Raw genomic sequence first — 18,036 nt, 5'->3', positions numbered from 1 at the left:
TAAGTGCAATGCACTTTATAAGCGACCCCAAACCATCCACCGCCGGCGGCGTCGGCGGCGTCCGCAGTGCTCCTCTTTAAGAAAGAAACAGCATCCGGCGCCAGGTTTCGATCCGAGGACTTTGCGGCCGCAGCGCGACGCGCTACCAAGCCACGGACGCCACGCTGATATCAGCGTGAGTAACGCGCTTTATATCTTTAACGCATTCAAACTACGTCGTCAGCGGCGTGCGTTGGCGACTCAGCGGCGTTATAGCGGCTTGATAACTGCGTGGTGTACACGTGATACTACAAACCCGATGGAAGAGATGGAAGAGAAGGCGGCGAGGCGGTGGGCTGCGGGGGCCGAGCGCAAGCGCTGCAAGCGGGCCGACAACCGTGCATTCGCACTTTCACATTCTCCCCCTCGGGGAAATGCGGGGGAATTTTTTCAAAAGTACACTTAAATTTCCACGTTTGACACGCGCATAAGTACCATGCGAAACGCTTCAGTGCCGAGTATAATGTAGGTAACTGCGCAGTTTCGATAAACCTAAACCCGAGTTCAGCACTGAAGGATTTGAGGCATTCAAGTCTCTTTGCAAGGCATCATTAGCCACTAAGATACCATGAAGCTGCCCGAAACCAGTTTCTTTTGCCTTAGACTCCACTTCTACTACCCTTGTAGATCACTACGATAAACAGCCACCATCTTAAGCCCTCATGAAATTTTCACGAAGATGGCATCATAGACAGCTACCTAGGCAGGCTACCTGATGCAGGCAATCACACCAGGGATGCGTATGCGCACAAACGCTCAAAAAGAAAGCAAACTAGCTTTACGTCATTTATAATGTATGCAACTGATGCTAGCTACTTTATAACTGTGCCATATTTGTTATTTTATGAAATTTGTATTTTGGTATGGTGTTTTTGTCTCTAGCAGTGGATGTTGTGATTTGCACAGCTTGGAGGCCTGCTTAGGCGTCTAGCTTGAGAGCCCTTTTCAAGCTGCCTACAAATTGGGACACACTTTTATTATCTGCACAACATCGTTGCTTATAAAGCACTAAGTATGATCAACAAAAAAAAAGATGCTTTTACAAAAATTGTTTCTCGCCAAAACGGATATAGAAGGCTCCCGATGTTCAATTAGCCTTCCAGGTTGTTAAAACAGCCCCTAATCCTTCCTACACGGACAAAAAGAAAAAAAAAAGATTTTTTTTCCTCCTGTTAATTGAGAGCGGGAATAACTGAAAAACTTGTCACAGCACAAACATCTACCCGCCAAGCAAACACTCCACACTGACACAGCTGGAATTGGGTTCCAGTATCGTTTCGACGTGCAAACGCAACAGCGCGAGACATGATAGGCACTTCAACCGCGGATACAAGCCGTTTCTACTTGCACGCTTTTTTTTTTTTTTTCCCGTCGCTCAGCCGGCAGTCGCAGCGCGGTAGATAGCATCGGAACAGTCTGGTAACGTTGCGTAACAGCCGAGCGCAAGGTCATGAAAGCACGCCGTCTGCGCGTGAAAGGAACTCGTCAATGGATAGAGGGATGGTAACAGCCACAGGCTCGCATCTCTAAAAGGAACGAGCGAGAAAAAGAAACGAAAGCGGCTTAAGCGTATCGCCGCCAAACGCCGCCGTGTTTACAGTCAAGGTTTGCGTGCTCACGTTGGCCAACTAAACGTTGCAAAATGCCAGGAAACGCCGACTGCAACGGACTCGAGCAATGTTTGCCCCCTACTTCGCTGTTTTTTTTTTTTTTTTTTCGCCCGTCTGCGCCGCTGTTTTTTACGACTACGGCGCGGAAACTCCTCGCACGAGCGCCGCGAGCTGGGCGCGTTTGAGGGCCGCTGGTCAGTGTTGACACAAAAAGGAACGAAACGCGGTGCAGATTATCAGCGCCAGCGTTTGCGAATGACAGTGCAAGCGGGCTGCAGCAAACAACCGTTTCTGCCGCAAGCGTCACTGATAAAACGGAGCGAAAGCTGAAAATGCCAGACACGACCAAGCTTCCACGGCTCGCGAAGAGCCCGAGATAGCGGCCAGAGAGACCTAAAAGTGTCGAGATGCCACTTCGCCCATACATTCAGCTGCGTGTCAATGGTAATTGTGGAAGAGAGGGGAGGAGGGGGCAGACGGAAGAGGGAAAGGGCGAGATACCGTCCACACACAGAACTCGTGGTCGCATCAAATGGAGTTGCGTCATTGAAAAGTTCAAAAAGACACAATAACTGACGTCCTTACCGAGCTAAAATGGCCCGCTGGATGACAGCCGGGCACGGCGGCGTCTTGGAAGAAAATGCTGAGCGCCGTCTGCAAAGCGAGAGTCGGGCGCGTTATGAAGGAAGCTTTCCCGTGGCCATGTTGATATGAAGGGGGAAGGGGGGCGCACAAATTGATTCTCGGACGGCAACTCACCTCGAATTGCCAGTGGGCGGCTTGAAGTAGCTGCTTCGCCTGGTCTCGGGCGCATCCAGCCGCTTGGGCGAACTGATTGATCATGACCTGTTCACGAAGGGAGTCCATAACTGTGGATCCCCGACCGACCCACCGCCTCCTGCGCCGTTTTTCGCCTCGCTCGAGGCTCTTGCCGTGACGTCACGCAGCTACACGAGACGCTATTGGTCACGCGGGATCACTGGTCTCGCTTCCATTGGGTCCCTGCGGCACAACGATTTCCGCTTCCGCCTCTGGCCAAAACACGGCTGGAAAGTGTGCTATGTTTGTAAACAAACCAAAGCAGGTGCTCGAAAAACTGCCTTCTGCTTGTTTAAAGATCCTGCCGCTAGTAACTATCGTCGGTTCGTGCTGTTTTAAGCGATTGCGATGCGCACTAGTCGGGTCATTCGCAGTAATGGTATTTCGAGCTTGAAATTTCGTGCCGTCATTTACAATGGTCACGCGTCGACTTCAAGCAAGCCAAAAGTGACGCTTGAATTCTAAAAGTGCAACGCGCAACAACACTCGAAGCCGTTTAGGCCTACCTAGAACTGCGTATGAAATCACCAGCAACGTCCAACTCATTGACTCATTCTCCTGACCCAGTCATACTGGTCATACGGCGTTGAACCTTGATTTTTTTTTTTTTTTTCAGTAACAGCTGACGCAAAGAACACGCTTCTGGTGTGAACAAAGAAAGTTTAATTATGTACGCATCACCTTTGAGGCCAGTGCGCTTTATGTATTTTGTACAGCACGCGCAGGCGGTTTTCTATTTGTACGCTTCGTTTACGAAATATCGCATTGATACTGCGGGGTACCACAACACGCGTTTTTGCACGGTCTCTTTATTAGTTCCATCTGGAGGTATATAGCGCAATAGCTACCCAGAATCAGTAAAACTACTAGCGCCATATAAAAAACAGACGTCCTTCATTTATCTACTTTGTAAGCTTCCACAATTGGATTGGATTGGATACTCTCTGTTAGCGCTATGTCGATTGGATTGAAAATTGTATGGCGAGTTTGACGTCTGCTCTAGAGCAAAAGCTGCCCGGCCAGCCCGTGCATTGAAACCGTGCTACACCCGGGCGCTGACATGATGCCACCCTCACAGCGTTGCCCGCTGCCTTTTTGCCTACTAGAGTTGGCGGCAGTAGTCGGTATTCACCTAGTCACCAACGCAGTCCATCATGGCAGCCACCGTTGCTGTGAGTGCGCCGTGAAAACTTTGCTGTGCCGAAACGTTGTGTGAAGCTTTTCCTGTGGTAGGTAGCGAACTTTTGTGCCATGCTGCCGCGTTAGATGCAGTTTTGCATTCTCCGCAACTGAGAAGGGTAGCGCCTAGATTAGCGGGTACTTCGTACGCTCGGAGAGGTAGCTTTTGCGGGTGCGTCAGGGGAGTTCGGTCGTCGCTTCGGAGTTGAGCGGACGTGTTTTTTCGTGCTCCTGTGCTTCGGAGGGGCTTCGTTTCGGCGGCCCGTTGCAAGCGCGGGCCGTTGGACGTCGCCCGGCTTTCGCTCTGCTGGTGTGTGCGGTCAAGTGCCAGCTCCTCCCCCCAGTACCCGTCTCCAAAGCAGTCGGGACCGCCGCATACTTCGCTCTTCGTCGCACCATGCTCACCTCCGTTCTTCACTGTTCCCTTCGAGGTTTCTCGTCTGCCGGACGAAGCATTATAACCAACAGTGTTCGTGGTGTGTTGTGTGCGATGGAATCGACCACAGTGGAACTACTCTTCTCTACTCTTTCCTCACCTTTCTAATCTTTACTTTTCTTTCTCCTATCCTATTTCCCCAACTATTCCCGCTTGCGGACTGTGTTAAATGCAGGTGAGCTCCCATGAGAGCTTAATAATATCCCCAGTTTATTTATTTTCCTGCTTCCTTTAACAAGAAATCCCTTCCCCTTGATTGCTTTTTTCCCCCTGATTTTTTTCCTGGTGGCTTCCCCTGTATTCGCGCATGCGCTGTTACTGTATATATCATTTTGTGTGTGCTGAAAGAGTTCAGTTGATATGCAGCGCTAGTCCTGTGTAGTCTTTTCTTTGTTGTCCCGTCTGTACAGCGCTATTTTAACATGTTTCACACGCCTCCCCCCCCCCCCCCCCCTGTATGCGTCAGCTGATTGTTTTTGCAATCTATTGAGGTGCTCTTTACAACTACTTGCTTTTCTAGCGAATGAAAGTTCGAACTTGACAACGCTTCCAAGAAATGCATGTAAATGGAAATCGTATTTGTGACTGCGCTTTATGCTAAACAAACATGCTTTCTGTGCCTGTTCCTGTCTATGAGGCCCCTGCAGCACGTGTGTCAACTTTTTTCTCCAGTTGAAATGCTTTTAGGTAGTGGCCCTTGCATTAGCTTAGATTCAATAACCGTGGAATACCCAAGCCTAATATTACAAAGTTATGTGCATCAAGAAACTCTCTCAAGAGATTTTCCGTTTTTCTAGGTATACGCTTAGAGGATATGTCATTGATTATATGCTTGGGGACGTCGCACAAGGTACATGATTAATGTTGTCAGGTTCTATTTAATAGCAGCTTATACAAAATCTCGACAAAAGCAAACCAGAGACTAGAAGATATCATGTAGAACGCGCATTTCCATTCTGGGTTTGTGGAACTATAGCTTTCAGTACTTCCAACTACAAAGAAAGTAGTGCAAGTGTTCATTAGTCACTGCAGGGCTCTTTACCTTTTAAAATTTCATGCCCCCTCTCCCAGAATAAAGAAAGAGGAAAATTGTGTGAGGAACTATTTCCAGCAAAGCTATGGCAGGTTTAAAGCCAATAAACAGACAGGGTCAAAAGCAAAAAAACCTTCTTGAAGAAAAACAATTTTATGATAAAAAACCTAAGCACTGGAGAAGAGGAGAAGAATGAAATACACAAATACAAGCAGAGGCACCATAAAAGAGCAAAAAATCAACAAAGCAAAGGCAGTTAGTCACGAAAGCTTCCACGATGGAGCAGACACTTCAGGAGAAATTTAAAAAAATTAGAAATTATGTACCCTATTTACATTATGTACACAGAAAATCAGACATATTTAAGTGGTTTTAGACAAGATGGAGCTGAAGTAGCCAAATCAGTTCTTGCCTTGAAGAAGCAGATTGCAGTGATTAAGAGAGAAAAACAGTCACAAATGCTGTAGGGGTGTTACCAGCATGCAGCATCCTTCGTTTGCCCATTTTGTCATTTTGCCTGCTTGTTTTATGCCTATCTTTTTTTCGCCCATGGTGCTGTCTTTGTACTGGCCATTTCCTCGCCATGTTTTTTTTTTCTCCCGAATTTTTTATCCTTTATTTTATGCCAGTCCTTTCCTTTCCTTTCAAGTTTACTGTTCTCATTTCCACATGTAGCACAGCCAGCTGGACAGTTCTTCTTCTTTCCTTGGTTAACCTCCCTAGCTTTCTTCTACAGTTTCTTCCTTTCTTTGAAGTCGCACATTAGGTCATCTTAGCCTTGCTCTTACCATCACAAACTTCCCTAGAGGTCTGGTGGTATTACTGGTGGTGAAATAAAATTTGTTGGATAAGAATTGCTTGCACATATGACCCTCTTGCGTTTTCTGTGTTTATTTTTGCTTCTGATACACGGACTGATGGCATTGCGATGGCCCACTATTTTTGATGAAAATAAGAGTGCTGATGACCACAATCTGAATGAGCATTAGCCAGAACTTTCATAATCAGCTACAGCATTACTGGAACCCAGCTTCGGTATTGCAACTTTGTCATCATCCTTGTTGCTGTGAGCACGCTGGAATGGAAGCGTGGAAATTCTACAAGGTCTGGTGTGGCACCTTTGTGGCCACCGGTTTGATGTTGGCATAAATGAGAAGGCTGTGCTACACATCGAATTCCTTCGTTCTATCGCATTCGCATATTGCATTCCTTCCTTTTATCTAGTGTATACAGCTGAAGAACGTCTCCAGATGGCCCTGGCTGAACCGATACTGTCGCAAATAATAAAATTGAGAGTTCAATTTATTGTCGGCTTTCTTAATGACTGCCATATGCAATGCACATTGTCTGAATACTCTATATTAGCGATTGATAGTCTCATGCTAGGCAGTCTGATTCACCTGCCATAGTTATGTTTGGCAGCTGTTTCAAAATTAACCACTATGATTGAACTAATGAGCGGCAATAACAATTTATAGGTGCACTCAAATTAATTTACTTTTCAAGGGAGACGTATATCCTTCGTCGACTTCGCCTTGCACAAAATACATGACGGTCCCATCGCGACCCAAGAAAGCGCATATGTGTGTTACCCATAGCCTCCTCAACATGCTTCCTCAACATGCTTCCTAGGCGGTCTCTGTTGACAGACAGATTTCCGGCCGAACCCGCAGGCATTTCAGGCAAAACCGCCTGCAGGCGGGGTGGTCCTGATAATTGGGCGTGAACAGAAGTGGCCGTTTCCGTTCATTGGCGAAGGCAGGGAAGGACAGAATAATTTTTCTTAATGCCCCACCACACGGGTGCCCATCTCACATGAACGAAGTTTACTCCTCCCCCACCTCCTCTGTGCAGGTATATACATGGGCCATATGAGAGCAGAGGTGCAAGTATACGTAATTAAACAACGTCGCTGATCCGCCGAATTTAAGAAATGTGTCATGCAAAGCATCAAATATATTCTCGAAAATTTCGGATTGCGTGTTTCAGCGATCGAAGGAGCATGCACCAAACGCACACACCCATACAGGAGATTTCTGCACCTACATTCGGGATGACCTTTCGGCTTCGCCTTGTCCTCCTCTAGGCTAAGGCGTTGCGCTGCTGAGCACGAGGTCGCGAGTTCGATTCCCGGCCGCGGCGGCCGCTTTTCTGATGGAGGCGAAAAGCAAAAACGCCCGTGTGTTCGAGATTTCGGCGCACGTTAAAGATCCCCAGGTGGTCAAAATTAATCCGGAGCCCTCCACTACGGCGCGCCTCATCGCCTGCGTTGCGTCGGCGCGTTAAACCCTACAATCAAATCAATGTCCTCCTCTAGAAAACCACGTTATTGTGCAAATTAAGTTACCATTATTATTATTAGTTGGCGGTTGTTTTATCTCTGACTCAAGTAAAACATCGTTCAGTGAAAGTATAACAGCACCCGTAAACAAGAACCTAGTTATACGCTAGGCATGGTAAAATGGTTCGTACATTTGTTTGTTTTTAATTTGTGAATCATATACGATTAAAAGGAGCCGATCTGCCCAGACATGTTTCGCGTAACATGATATGACCGGCTGACGGCGAGTTCAAATCGGCAGCAGCCACTGCAGACATGTAGAGAAGGTGTGTCCTTGAAGATAGGCGGCGGCGGCTTTATTCCGTATCATCGGCAGTCTTCGCAAGCGTGTCTTCGCAAGCAACGAAGTGACACAGCAGACACTAAGGCGTGTTAGCGTGAACCTTTGTAAATTAGCCCCACACGACTGACGCTCCTCACAATATACCGAAACTTGAATTTGGCGCCTCTGCCCGACGTCTTCTTTTTGCTTATAATTTCATTTATTTTTGTTCGTCAAGCATGAATACTTCAAAAAAAGTAATAAGAAGCATACAAACTCGTAAAAAAACTTAGTTATTGCCATAAAAGTTGCCTAATTTTAGCTTAGGGCCCTAAATTTGTGCCTCATTTTCAAGAAAAATTGTTAGCCATATCTTCAACTACTGATCTGGCAACTACAGCGTGGCATCATGGCGGCATTCGTGTTTAGACACATTTTTGAGCCAGCTTTACCCGCCTGGTCTGCTCTGCTCGACAAGCTCCTGGACAAGCTGGCTTTTGTTAATCCCTAACCCCGTTATTATCATTTTATAACTTGCGTTTTTTTTTCTTCTTTCGTACTGGCAATTGTTCAAGGAACGAGAGCGAGATGGATGTCGTCGACGTGTGGTATAACAAGCAAGACTACATTGAAACCGTGAGTAGAGAGTCAACCTCTTGTTTCGCATGTCTTTCAATTCCAATGGTTCAGCCAGTCAACGGTGTTTTTGTTTCTGTCTTTCCTTTTGGTAAGGCGTCCGGCAACAAAGTCAGCCGAAATTCTGTTCTCTGCGGTAGCCACAACATCGTCCTCAACGGAAAGGTACTACAAGACACACCCCACCACCTTGCGCGTACTTGTAAACACTGCCTGCTGATGGATGACATTTTGTTTGTTCGTTCTGTTAATATGTTTGCAGACGATTATTCAGTCGGAATCAATCATACGTGGCGACTTGGCGAACGTGAGGATCGGGCGGCACTGTGTCATAAGTAGCCGTTCTGTCATTAGGCCGCCGTTCAAGAAGTTCAGCAAGGGGTAAGTACCAGTTCAAGTGTTTACAGGAACGCTGTTCTGCGTTTATTGAGCCCGAAAGTCTCTCGGTGTGTGTGGTCGTACTGTGGTCTTACTGTGGTGATGAAAATAATATAGTGGGGAGAGCGCGGTGCGCGCACAGCGCCTCACAGAAGCGTGGGGCCATCGCGATGATGGGGCTCCGTAGAGAATCATCTGCAAAAGACGCCGTTGTGGGTCTCTTTTATTGGCCGGTCCAGAGCAATTTATGGGAATCCGAAAATTTCTCCCGCAAAGAAATTGTGTGTTCCAATGAAACACTGAGCTGCTTTGGAGCAGTTCGGACCAGTCCAAATTTAAATGGCAAAAGAGGCCTCTAGTTTGTTTTATTGCCTGCTCTATTGAATTTTTTTTTCTAGTGCACGAAAAGTGGGTGTGACTGTGTAATACTGCCAAATTGCATTCCCAGTAGCAAAAACAGTGATAAAATGTGGCAGCGGGTACACTTGTGGCGCAACTTTCATTCCTGTATAGTAGTCGCAACGCATCTGTCTAGAGGACAGTTTATTGTAATTCATGTGTAGCTTTGACGTAAGACAGATTTCTAGACTAACCAGTCGCACAGGTTGGCATGTGTTCTATTTTAAACCTTGTGACTTTACTAAGGCAAAAATGTTACCGCTGCACTTGGTTCCTAACAATAATGTTAGACACGGTTTGCTACCAATACCCATGCTGTTGAGATTCCTCTATCTTGAAGTCAATTCATTTGGTTATTCCGTGCTTCTGCTATTTCCAGCTCCCCTGGTCCCATCTTTACTGTGCATACCTCTGTTATAGTAAGGTCAAATTATTTCCCAGCCAGCCACTGATTGAGCTGTAGGTTTGCTTTTCCATTGGTCATAGTTTGAAATGTTATTGCTACATAAATGTCCAGACATGCCCATCTCGCGTTAGCTCAGTCAGTGCATCTTGTTTTAAGGTATTCTTACCTTAATTGACTGTGTCATATTAATAAGACGAGAGTAGCGAAGCTCACGATAAGTTTGCCTTAATTGCGGCTTTATTCAAGAACCATAGTTCAAAAATTGCCCGCTATCATCCCCTGGCTTGTTATAACTTCTACCGTTTGCTGTGATGCCATTAAGGGCAAAGGTCATTGTATTGGTGTACAGAAGGTCACAAGTTTGAACCTCAGCGGCTGCAGTGGCTATGTTTAAAAGCAAAATTGCAAGATGCCTGCGTGTATACTCAGCACTGCGACTCAGATTTTCACCCACCGCGGTGGCTCAGTGGCTAAGGCGTTGCGCTGCTGAGCATGAGGTCGCGGGTTTGATTCCCGGCTGCGGCGGCCGTTTTTCTGATGAAGGCGAAAAGCAAAAATGCCCGTGTGTACGAGATTTTGGCGCACGTTAAAGATTCCCAGGTGGTCAAAATTAATCTGGAGCCCTCCACTACGGCACGCCTTATCGCCTGCGCTGCATCAGTGCGTTAAACCCTACAATCAATCAATCAGCGACTCAGGTTTTCAAAAATCCACATGGTCTACATTAATCTGTGAACTCTTTATATGGTGTGCTTGCCATTCAAGTACAAGAACTAGAACCAACTAGCAAGTACACTAGAACCAACATTGGAATTTTAACATTGGTTAGATTCTGGCTACAGCAACCTTTTTTTTTTTTCCTTCTTTGAGGCAACAAACAAAACCCGTATGCCTTGAGATTTCGTTGCACGTTAAAGGTCCCCGAGAGGTCGAAATTATCCCGTAGCCCTCCACTACAGCACATAAAATCCCCCAAAATCTGCGCAGCATTATTTGCAGTTCAAAATGTGTATGGCGAACCTATGACGCCCTGTTTGATAAGCTTTAGCATCACCAGGGCTGTGGAGTTTGCTAGGGTGAGAGGACCTGTTAATGTTAGATGGGCTGAAGACTTTTTGACAACGACTGAGCTTTCAAGGAAAGGGTGCTTTTTTTTTGTAATTTCTCGCTGAAGAATAGATCTGTGATAATCTGCTCAGCAGAATACCAACTTTTGTGGGCAAGCACTTTTGCTGCTTCCACTGGGGGACTGTGGAGAGCAAATTCTAGTGCAATGCCATGCTTATCAATGCCATGCTTATCGCCAACAAACGGGACTGGGTAATTGTGGTGGTGCCCCTAGTTCCATTTGGTCACATTACATGAATGCTAACGGGCAGTTAGCATGCTGATAACCATGCTTCTAGTGCTGCCCCATATTATGTCAGTCCGGCCCATACAATGTCACTGCAATGCAGAACTTGAAGGTTTTTTAATATTTCTTGCTTCTTTAGAGTAACAAAATTGTCCCCGTATCTGCTCCTTTCGTTGCAAGTGTCGAAGACGATAGTCTTTCGTCGACATTTGCAACGACACTTGAGGCTATCGTCTTTCGTCGATGAAAGACGATAGTCTTTCGCCGACATTTGCCAAGTAAATGCCTCCCTTCGCTTTCCCGCTCACCTCTCATGCTGTTCCTCTCCCGTCGCATTCCTCCCAAGGTAACACGCTAGAGGTTTGCTCCAGTCAATTTAAATTTACCGCATTCCACTGCACCAGGCCAGGTGCCTCGATTCCAGCGCTGCCGCACGGCGAAGACGCGCTTGAATCGAGGCGCCCTACTTCAACGTTTATAGAACCGCGTTGCCCTACTCCACAAGCGTTCCAAGCAAAACGTGGAACCTTTCGTAACTGTTGCTGCTTGATTTCTTAAAATGCCACCAGAAGCTACTGTGGTGCGGGCGACAGCAGGTGACAGAATGATTTTTGTTTTGCTGCAGTGGATGTAGTATTTCATTCGCTATCGCGAAAATCAAGCATCTATGAATTTTTTTGATAAAGGAACGTAAATATTCCTTGTGTATTAGTTTTGTTCCTTACGTTTGTGTAATGTCTTGTTCTTGTTCAACAGTGGTGACAAGTGTGAACATTGCCACCGGACCTAAACATTTAGATTTAGCGGTGGGCATATAAACCTGTTGTGTAGCTTCTGTTTCACTTTGGCCGGGTGGCTGAATCGAGTCACAGACAGACCAAAATTTCTTCCATTAAAAACATGTTTTGTGGCTGGGATGGTGCTGAATGAGTTACCAGAGGCTAGTTCTTTCAAATAGATCAAAATTGTATTTTGTCTTCATAGCCCCTGTTCCTTGACGCCGGTGTGCCTGTATCCCTTTGCAGTGTGGCCTTCTTTCCACTTCAAATCGGCGACCACGTCTTCATTGGTGAAGGGTCGGTTGTCAATGCGGGCCACGTTGGTTCCTTCGTCTACATCGGCAAGAACTGTGTGATTGTGAGCTTAACCACATTTGCCTTTTTTTGCTCTCTCTCTCTATTTTAGGTGCACAATCTTGTTTATTATGTGTCCATAGGCAGTAGGACATGTAGTAGCCACCAGTTTTAGTAGTATCCCCAAACAAAACTCCTTCAACTATCTAGGCAACTGAGCAATTCTGTTACAAAAAATTTTGCAGGCCTTCTAGATTCTTTTATGCCTTAGGAAATAACACTCTTTCTTTGAAGTTTCCGTACATGTGTTTGGTTTGGCTGTTTTATATTTGCATACATAAAATTCCCACTAGAAATATTTTTTCTGAGACGAGGGCAGGGGGTGTCTGTGTGCAACTTCGTGTTTATTCTCTCTGTATAGTTCGATTCAAGGCTTCTAACAGCGAATGGTGCTTTCCACATGCACTGTGTAAAACTTGAAAGGCCAAATTTCTTGGTCTGGCAAAACTTTGAGGATGCTGTCGTGTTATTGTATGCATCCAGATGATTGTGGGACCCAGCTGAACTGCCACAACTTTCTCCAAACCACATCTATATGTCACTACCAAACTGCTTCACCTGACTGCAACGCAAGACCAGTTGCTCAGGTGTTCAACCAACTCGGAGCATGCAAGAGGCTTGCTAGCATTGCACGACAAGGGAAGTCGATGAAAGTTACAGTCTACGTATATAGTGCTCCACTATTAATTAACGGCAGGAGGATAAACTCGTTCAATGCAACAGCAGTAGCTGTCTACCAAGTTCTGGATTCTGGCCATTTGAGTGAAGAGGGGTCGACAGTGGCATTGCCAACACACCAATCTCCGCAAATCCAAAAAAGCAAAATGTTAGCATGCAGCACAATGCCTGATGCGAGATTTGATAGAAAACTCATTATCAAATGGCCCTAGTGCTTTTAGTGCCCCCAAGGCTAACATAATGTAGACATGCATGTGCAGTGGTGAGCCCCTGGAGAGACTGTTTGGGTGTTATCTGGTGACTCCTACTCAGAAGTTTTTACAAATATTTTTTGTCTCATCCTGACAGTGAATGTACCTGTTGTAGGGGAGTTTGGGGGTAGTGGAGCAATAAGGAAGAAAAGTTGTGGAAAATTAAATTTGTAGGAGGGGTTGCTGAGCTCGTATGTTACATATGATGCAAGTGAAATGTAGGGTGTGCCTTCTTGTGTGCTGTGTGTTCTGTTTCGGACATTAGCATCATACTGCTATCGACGGGTGCTGCATCTACCAAGTTGTGGTCATGAAGTTCCCGAAACGGCCTTGCTTCCTCGCATACTGCTTGTCTTCTAACTTTCAAGCGTATGGCGGGTGCCATTGGTGCTTTTTGTATCCTCCCAGGGACGGCGCAGTGTGCTGAAAGACTGCTGCATGATCGAGGACAACACGGTGCTCGCCCCGGAGACTGTGGTCCCAGCGTTCGCCATCTTTTCGGGGTCCCCAGGTAGGTTGCTGTTTTTTTTTTTTTTTTTTGATTGAGCACTGCACTTTGGGAGAGTGCTGAGGTGCTTGAATGTTATGTTGAGGCAGCCGTTTCGTTTTATTGTTGTCACTTTGGTGGGGCTGTAAATGTCATAGTATGGGATGGGTAAAAATGAACATTGTTACTTTGCACTGCGTGTACTTTCCGTGCTTGGGTGGGTCCGAGAGCGCGAATGGGGCAGGGGAAAAATTTAAGTATTATAGTGTGTAATGTTCATGCACTGTATGTAATGTAATGACAGTATTTAATGTTCATGGACTGTAGCTCTCAACAGGCCTGGGTGAAGTTTGTGTATGAGCAAGCAGTGTGGTGCGGCAATGCGAAGCAGATGGGCTAGGGCACATAGGTCGTCAAGGGTGGCAACTAGCGCTTTCAGAACAGACCTAGGGAAGTGACATTTTTGTAACATACAGTAGAACCCGTTGAAACCCCGCCGCGGTGGCTCAGTGGCTAAGGCGTTGCGCTGCTGAGCACGAGGTCGCGGGTTCGATTCCCGGCCGCGGCGGCCGCTTTTCTGATGGAGGCGAAAAGCAAAAACGCCCGTGTGTACGAGATTTCGGCGCACGATAAAGATCCCCAGGTGGTCAAAATTAATCCGGAGCCCTCCACTACGGCGCGCCTCATCGCCTGCGTTGCGTCGGCGCGTTAAACCCCTCAATCAATTAGAACCCGTTGAAACGTTCTCGGTTCATACGATTTTCCGGTTACTAACTACACTCTCAATTGTGAAAAAATTCCCTATAGTACGTTTTCTTCTGGATAGTACGCTTTCTCGGATAGTACGTTTCTCCCTCATGTTTTTTTTTTTTTTTTTTTTTAACATATCAACGAGGTTCTACTGTATGTCGGTTTAATTGATGGTGGACTACAGGCAAACAAGGCTAGCACAAAGGATGCCCTGTATCAGCGGGAACTTGCTAGCCATCTTGTACGTGAATAGACGGAAATTGTTCTACTGCGCTTGGCAGTGAATACTTTTTCCATGCTTAACTAGCCAGTTATTGGTGGCCTGTGGTCAGTACGGCCAAGGTGGCTCAGCTGAACATGTATCTGGGGTGACTCGTGGTAGTGGTGGTGCACTAATGGCAGCGACTGTGGAAATCAATTTAATTTCTAAGGGATGAGCCGATAAGTGCTGATGTACAGATTCATCCACTGTGTTCGAATACGCTTGAAGTGTGGGAATGCAAGACAGAGGCCGGTGGTTGCTTGCATTGCTTCTCAATTTGCACTTTCCAGACGATCCCAGCTGTGCAAAGTAAGGTGTTGGAACTGGGGTTGATATACAAGACGAGGCTGAAAGATGGCAGACACTAGCACACGCAGGGCATGAAAGCGAGCACCTTCCGACTTTTGGCTCGTTCGGCGAAACAAGTGTAGCACGCTTGAATCCTTTCGTTGAATAGAACAAGGCTGTGTGCTGTTGAACCAGCTGCCCTTATTTCCAGCCTCAGTACACTTACAGAAACAGCTGCACCGATGGGGGGTTCGCCTTTCAAAAACAGCAAAATTTGCGTCTGCCACAACTGCCATTAGCCCTATGAGTGCAGCGAACTGGGCAAGTTGGTGAATGTTCACGGTGAAAACAGCACATAAAAGACGAAGACAGAAAAGATAAAACACTAACCCAGCACCGCCCCTACAATTGGCATGTAGGCGACAAATCTAGCCAACAAGTAAGCACCACTGCAAAATTACGCCCAAGGCAGCCTGCAGATGGTGCATCCTGTTGGGCACCGACCACACGGCTACATCATTCGCATACATGGGTAGAAAAGTGTCCAGCATGTCGGCCAACTTCCAAATGTAACATGGCTACGTTGAACAAAATGGGAGATAATACAGGGCCCTGAGGCACGCCTCACTTTGAAACAGTGTCCCTCGCGTTTGTTGCCTATACAGATTGAGAATGAGCAGCTGTGCAATGCAGAGAATGGTGTACTGGTGGTGAAATGTAGAGTCACTACAGCATAGCGATTATTGCCGAGTGGCTTATGTTATCGCAGGTTTTTTGAATGTCCGCGGCAAGAATTGTGCGAATTTCATCGGGCCTGCCACCCATGAGTACCATCAGAATGGCGAGTTGGGCTAGTTGGTGAAATTATAATGTTGAAACCTTCAAAACCAACTACCGGCCAGTTGTACCAGGTTGCTCGTCCTGTGTTCCCTTCGTTTGTGTTGCGCTTTTTGAAGGTTTCGACATGAGTACCATAGCTGAGAAATGATGTGGTCGGAACCCAGTCTTAGCTGGTGGGGGTACCATTCATACTGTTCCGGCTGCCGTGAATGTCATGGTTAGCATCCGTTCTAAAGATTTGCAAAGGGTCGACGTCAGTGCAGCAGGATGGAGGTTAGTCAACCGATCATGGATCTTTGCAGGTTTTAGAAGGAGTGCCACTTTGGCACGCTTCAAAGTAAGTGAGGTGCCACCTGATGCCCAGGCTGTGTTTAAACAAATCAAGTGACCACTGCCGACTGGGACCATCAATGTCCATAGGCACCTCATAAGTTGCAACATCCAGGCCTGGCTCTGTGCGCAATTACACCTTGTGGGCAGCTGCAAAGGACTTGGCCGTGTTGTATGGGGGTCTGTATTTCGTTGAGGCCGTCCTGGCTGGGAAGCAAATAAGCCCCGGGGAGAAGACAGGCATGGTTGTGCCTTGGCAAGAACACCCCCACAACCTCCATAGCAAACTGGCTCGGGGTATGTCCCAAGTGGCCATCGAGTCTTGAGGGGTGACTACCGAGCTCCATGTGATAGAAAGCTTGCCAGATTGATGCACTGGGCACACCAGTCCAGCCCATGTTGAGGAAATAGGGGATTTTTATGACGGTGAGCTGCGAGCGTGAGAAGACGGTGTGGTGGAGTGCACAATAATTTAGGGCTCGAGGGCTGCCCATTGTCCACCAGTTCCGCACGGCAGTGAGCTGTCCATGGGTTTTGAAGACGCCTGCTTGTTCGTCTACCCAAACGGTCCGCATGACATCCCAAAGGACAACACCTAGCCCAGACAGTGGATTGGAGGTGTACCTTCATTGGAGGTACCTTCAGCTCAAACCTGTTGGGAATAAGTCTCAGTTTGTTACACAGCACCGATGTCAACCGGAGCCAAGGTGAATGGGGTAGGGATCCGGCTGTCCAGCACTCCATTCCAAGACACAAGCTGTGCTCCAAGTCAACTTGAAAGGACCAGAGAGTGTGATGGGATGCGTGAATTGTCCCCTCACCGAGTTGAATTGTCCCCTCACCTTAGTACAAAAGAGCTCGGGGTGTGCATAGTGACTGCATCCAACATCATTGGACCTCAGTTAGTCGGGGTTCCACCAAGTCGGATGCTGCACACTGGTATCTGTTTGGGTGCAATCGTGGGTGAGGTGTTAAAAACAGAGGTGAAATTCTCAGTTTTGTTCATGTGGCGTCCATTTTAGAGTGTTAATTTTGAGCGAACCCTGACTGACTGAAGGCATGTGACCCGGATGTAACTCTGAGCAAGCGGGGCAAAGAAATCATAATGCGCGCCAACTTTGCACAGAGCAGTGAACTTGCCATAATCCTTAATGTAATGTTTTCTAGCATTTTTTTTATTGAGCACTCATGGACCCCAGTGAGTAAAGTCCTGAACTAAAGTGAAAGCTCGTCAATTCGAAATTTAATAATTCACATTTATGGATAATTTTAACTGTACCGTTCGGTCCTCGCCTATTTTTCACCGAGTATTTTGAAACTCGTTTTTTGTGCCACCCAGCTTCGCTTTTATTGAAAACAATGATGTCTTCCATCTTGTATTGCAGGTCTTTTTTCCGGCGAGCTCCCAGAGTGCACGCAAGACCTGATGACAGACTTCACCAAGGCCTACTATCACCATTTCAAGCCATCGGATAACACTGCCAGCTAGCTGCGTTCCGGTTTCATTGTTAACCTTACTATAATGTATTTAATTAAAGCTACAGGGGCCATGGCACCTTTTTGACTAAAATGTTATTGGACTTTTTTGAAATCACCACAGCAGCGATGGAATGGCTACAGGTCACTGGAACAAGAGAATCAAGTGCCTTCGCAAACAGATTCTTTCTTCTCTCTGGTACCATGAACATCGTCATGCTACTGTGTTTTCCTCCAACATTAAAGTATTCTTTCTTTTTTCCCCTTCTTTTTAAGCCCACTCAGTTCTTTCCTCCTCTTGTATTTCTCTCACTTGTTATCGTTTGAGTGATGTGGTTTTTATCTCTTTAGTGACATTGGTTTTAATCACTGATCTTAGTTTTGACGCGTGTTCATTTTATAAGCTCAAGTAAACCGCAATTCTCTCGTCTACTGTCTTATTTGGCCCTGTTTTATCATTTTGTTTCATTTGTAATTTGTCGGTACTGGTTATGCAAAAAAAAAAAAATGCCTGGTCTATACTGAACTTGCACAAGGCTACTGCGGGACCAAGGTTTTACAGTCGAGCTACGTGTAAATTCTATCGGCAAGGTTCAACTGGAAATTTTGCAACTTGTCAATACATGAAGGCTACCAGTGGTTTAAATTA

The 18,036-nt window shown here is 46.4% G+C and overlaps 2 protein-coding genes across 3 annotated transcripts; one reads left to right on the top strand and one right to left on the bottom strand.

The window, feature by feature from the left end:
* Positions 1-2,234: 2,234 nt before the first annotated feature.
* On the bottom strand, positions 2,235-3,245 carry LOC144138178 (UBA-like domain-containing protein 2; the record flags this gene model as incomplete). The annotated part of the gene is given in 2 exon segments (XM_077670341.1): positions 2,235-2,303; positions 2,409-3,245. Coding segments are annotated over 2 exon segments (177 nt in total), but the record flags the coding sequence as incomplete, so codon positions are not given.
* A 101-nt stretch (positions 3,246-3,346) lies between these two features.
* On the top strand, positions 3,347-17,481 carry Dctn5-p25 (Dynactin 5, p25 subunit). Of its 2 annotated transcripts, XM_077670340.1 has the most exons (7): positions 3,347-3,469; positions 8,188-8,355; positions 8,452-8,520; positions 8,618-8,736; positions 11,918-12,029; positions 13,363-13,465; positions 17,297-17,481. In XM_077670340.1, exons 2-7 carry the CDS (start codon positions 8,308-8,310, stop codon positions 17,398-17,400), a joined length of 555 nt encoding a protein of 184 aa, XP_077526466.1. In that variant the 5' UTR covers positions 3,347-3,469; positions 8,188-8,307; the 3' UTR covers positions 17,401-17,481. The 2 variants fall into 2 exon arrangements, with proteins under 2 accessions (XP_077526466.1, XP_077526465.1); XM_077670339.1 differs by lacking the exon at positions 3,347-3,469 and having other exon boundaries at positions 8,148-8,355.
* Positions 17,482-18,036: the final 555 nt, after the last annotated feature.

This window comes from Haemaphysalis longicornis, unplaced genomic scaffold (genome assembly GCF_048455015.1).
Source record: "Haemaphysalis longicornis isolate Haplotype H1 unplaced genomic scaffold, Haemaphysalis longicornis Haplotype H1 scaffold_5, whole genome shotgun sequence".
NCBI classification, from domain to species: domain Eukaryota; kingdom Metazoa; phylum Arthropoda; class Arachnida; order Ixodida; family Ixodidae; genus Haemaphysalis; species Haemaphysalis longicornis.
This window is presented reverse-complemented; position numbering and strand designations above follow the sequence as displayed.

Bases quoted from the DNA above. Each gene is read 5' to 3' on its own strand.
- Dctn5-p25 (XM_077670340.1), top strand. From the start codon at position 8,308: ATGGATGTCGTCGACGTGTGGTATAACAAGCAAGACTACATTGAAACC. The intron at 8,356-8,451 runs GTGAGTAGAGAG...CCTTTTGGTAAG, and splicing joins AGCAAGACTACATTGAAACC to GCGTCCGGCAACAAAGTCAG. The intron at 13,466-17,296 runs GTAGGTTGCTGT...CTTGTATTGCAG, and splicing joins CATCTTTTCGGGGTCCCCAG to GTCTTTTTTCCGGCGAGCTC.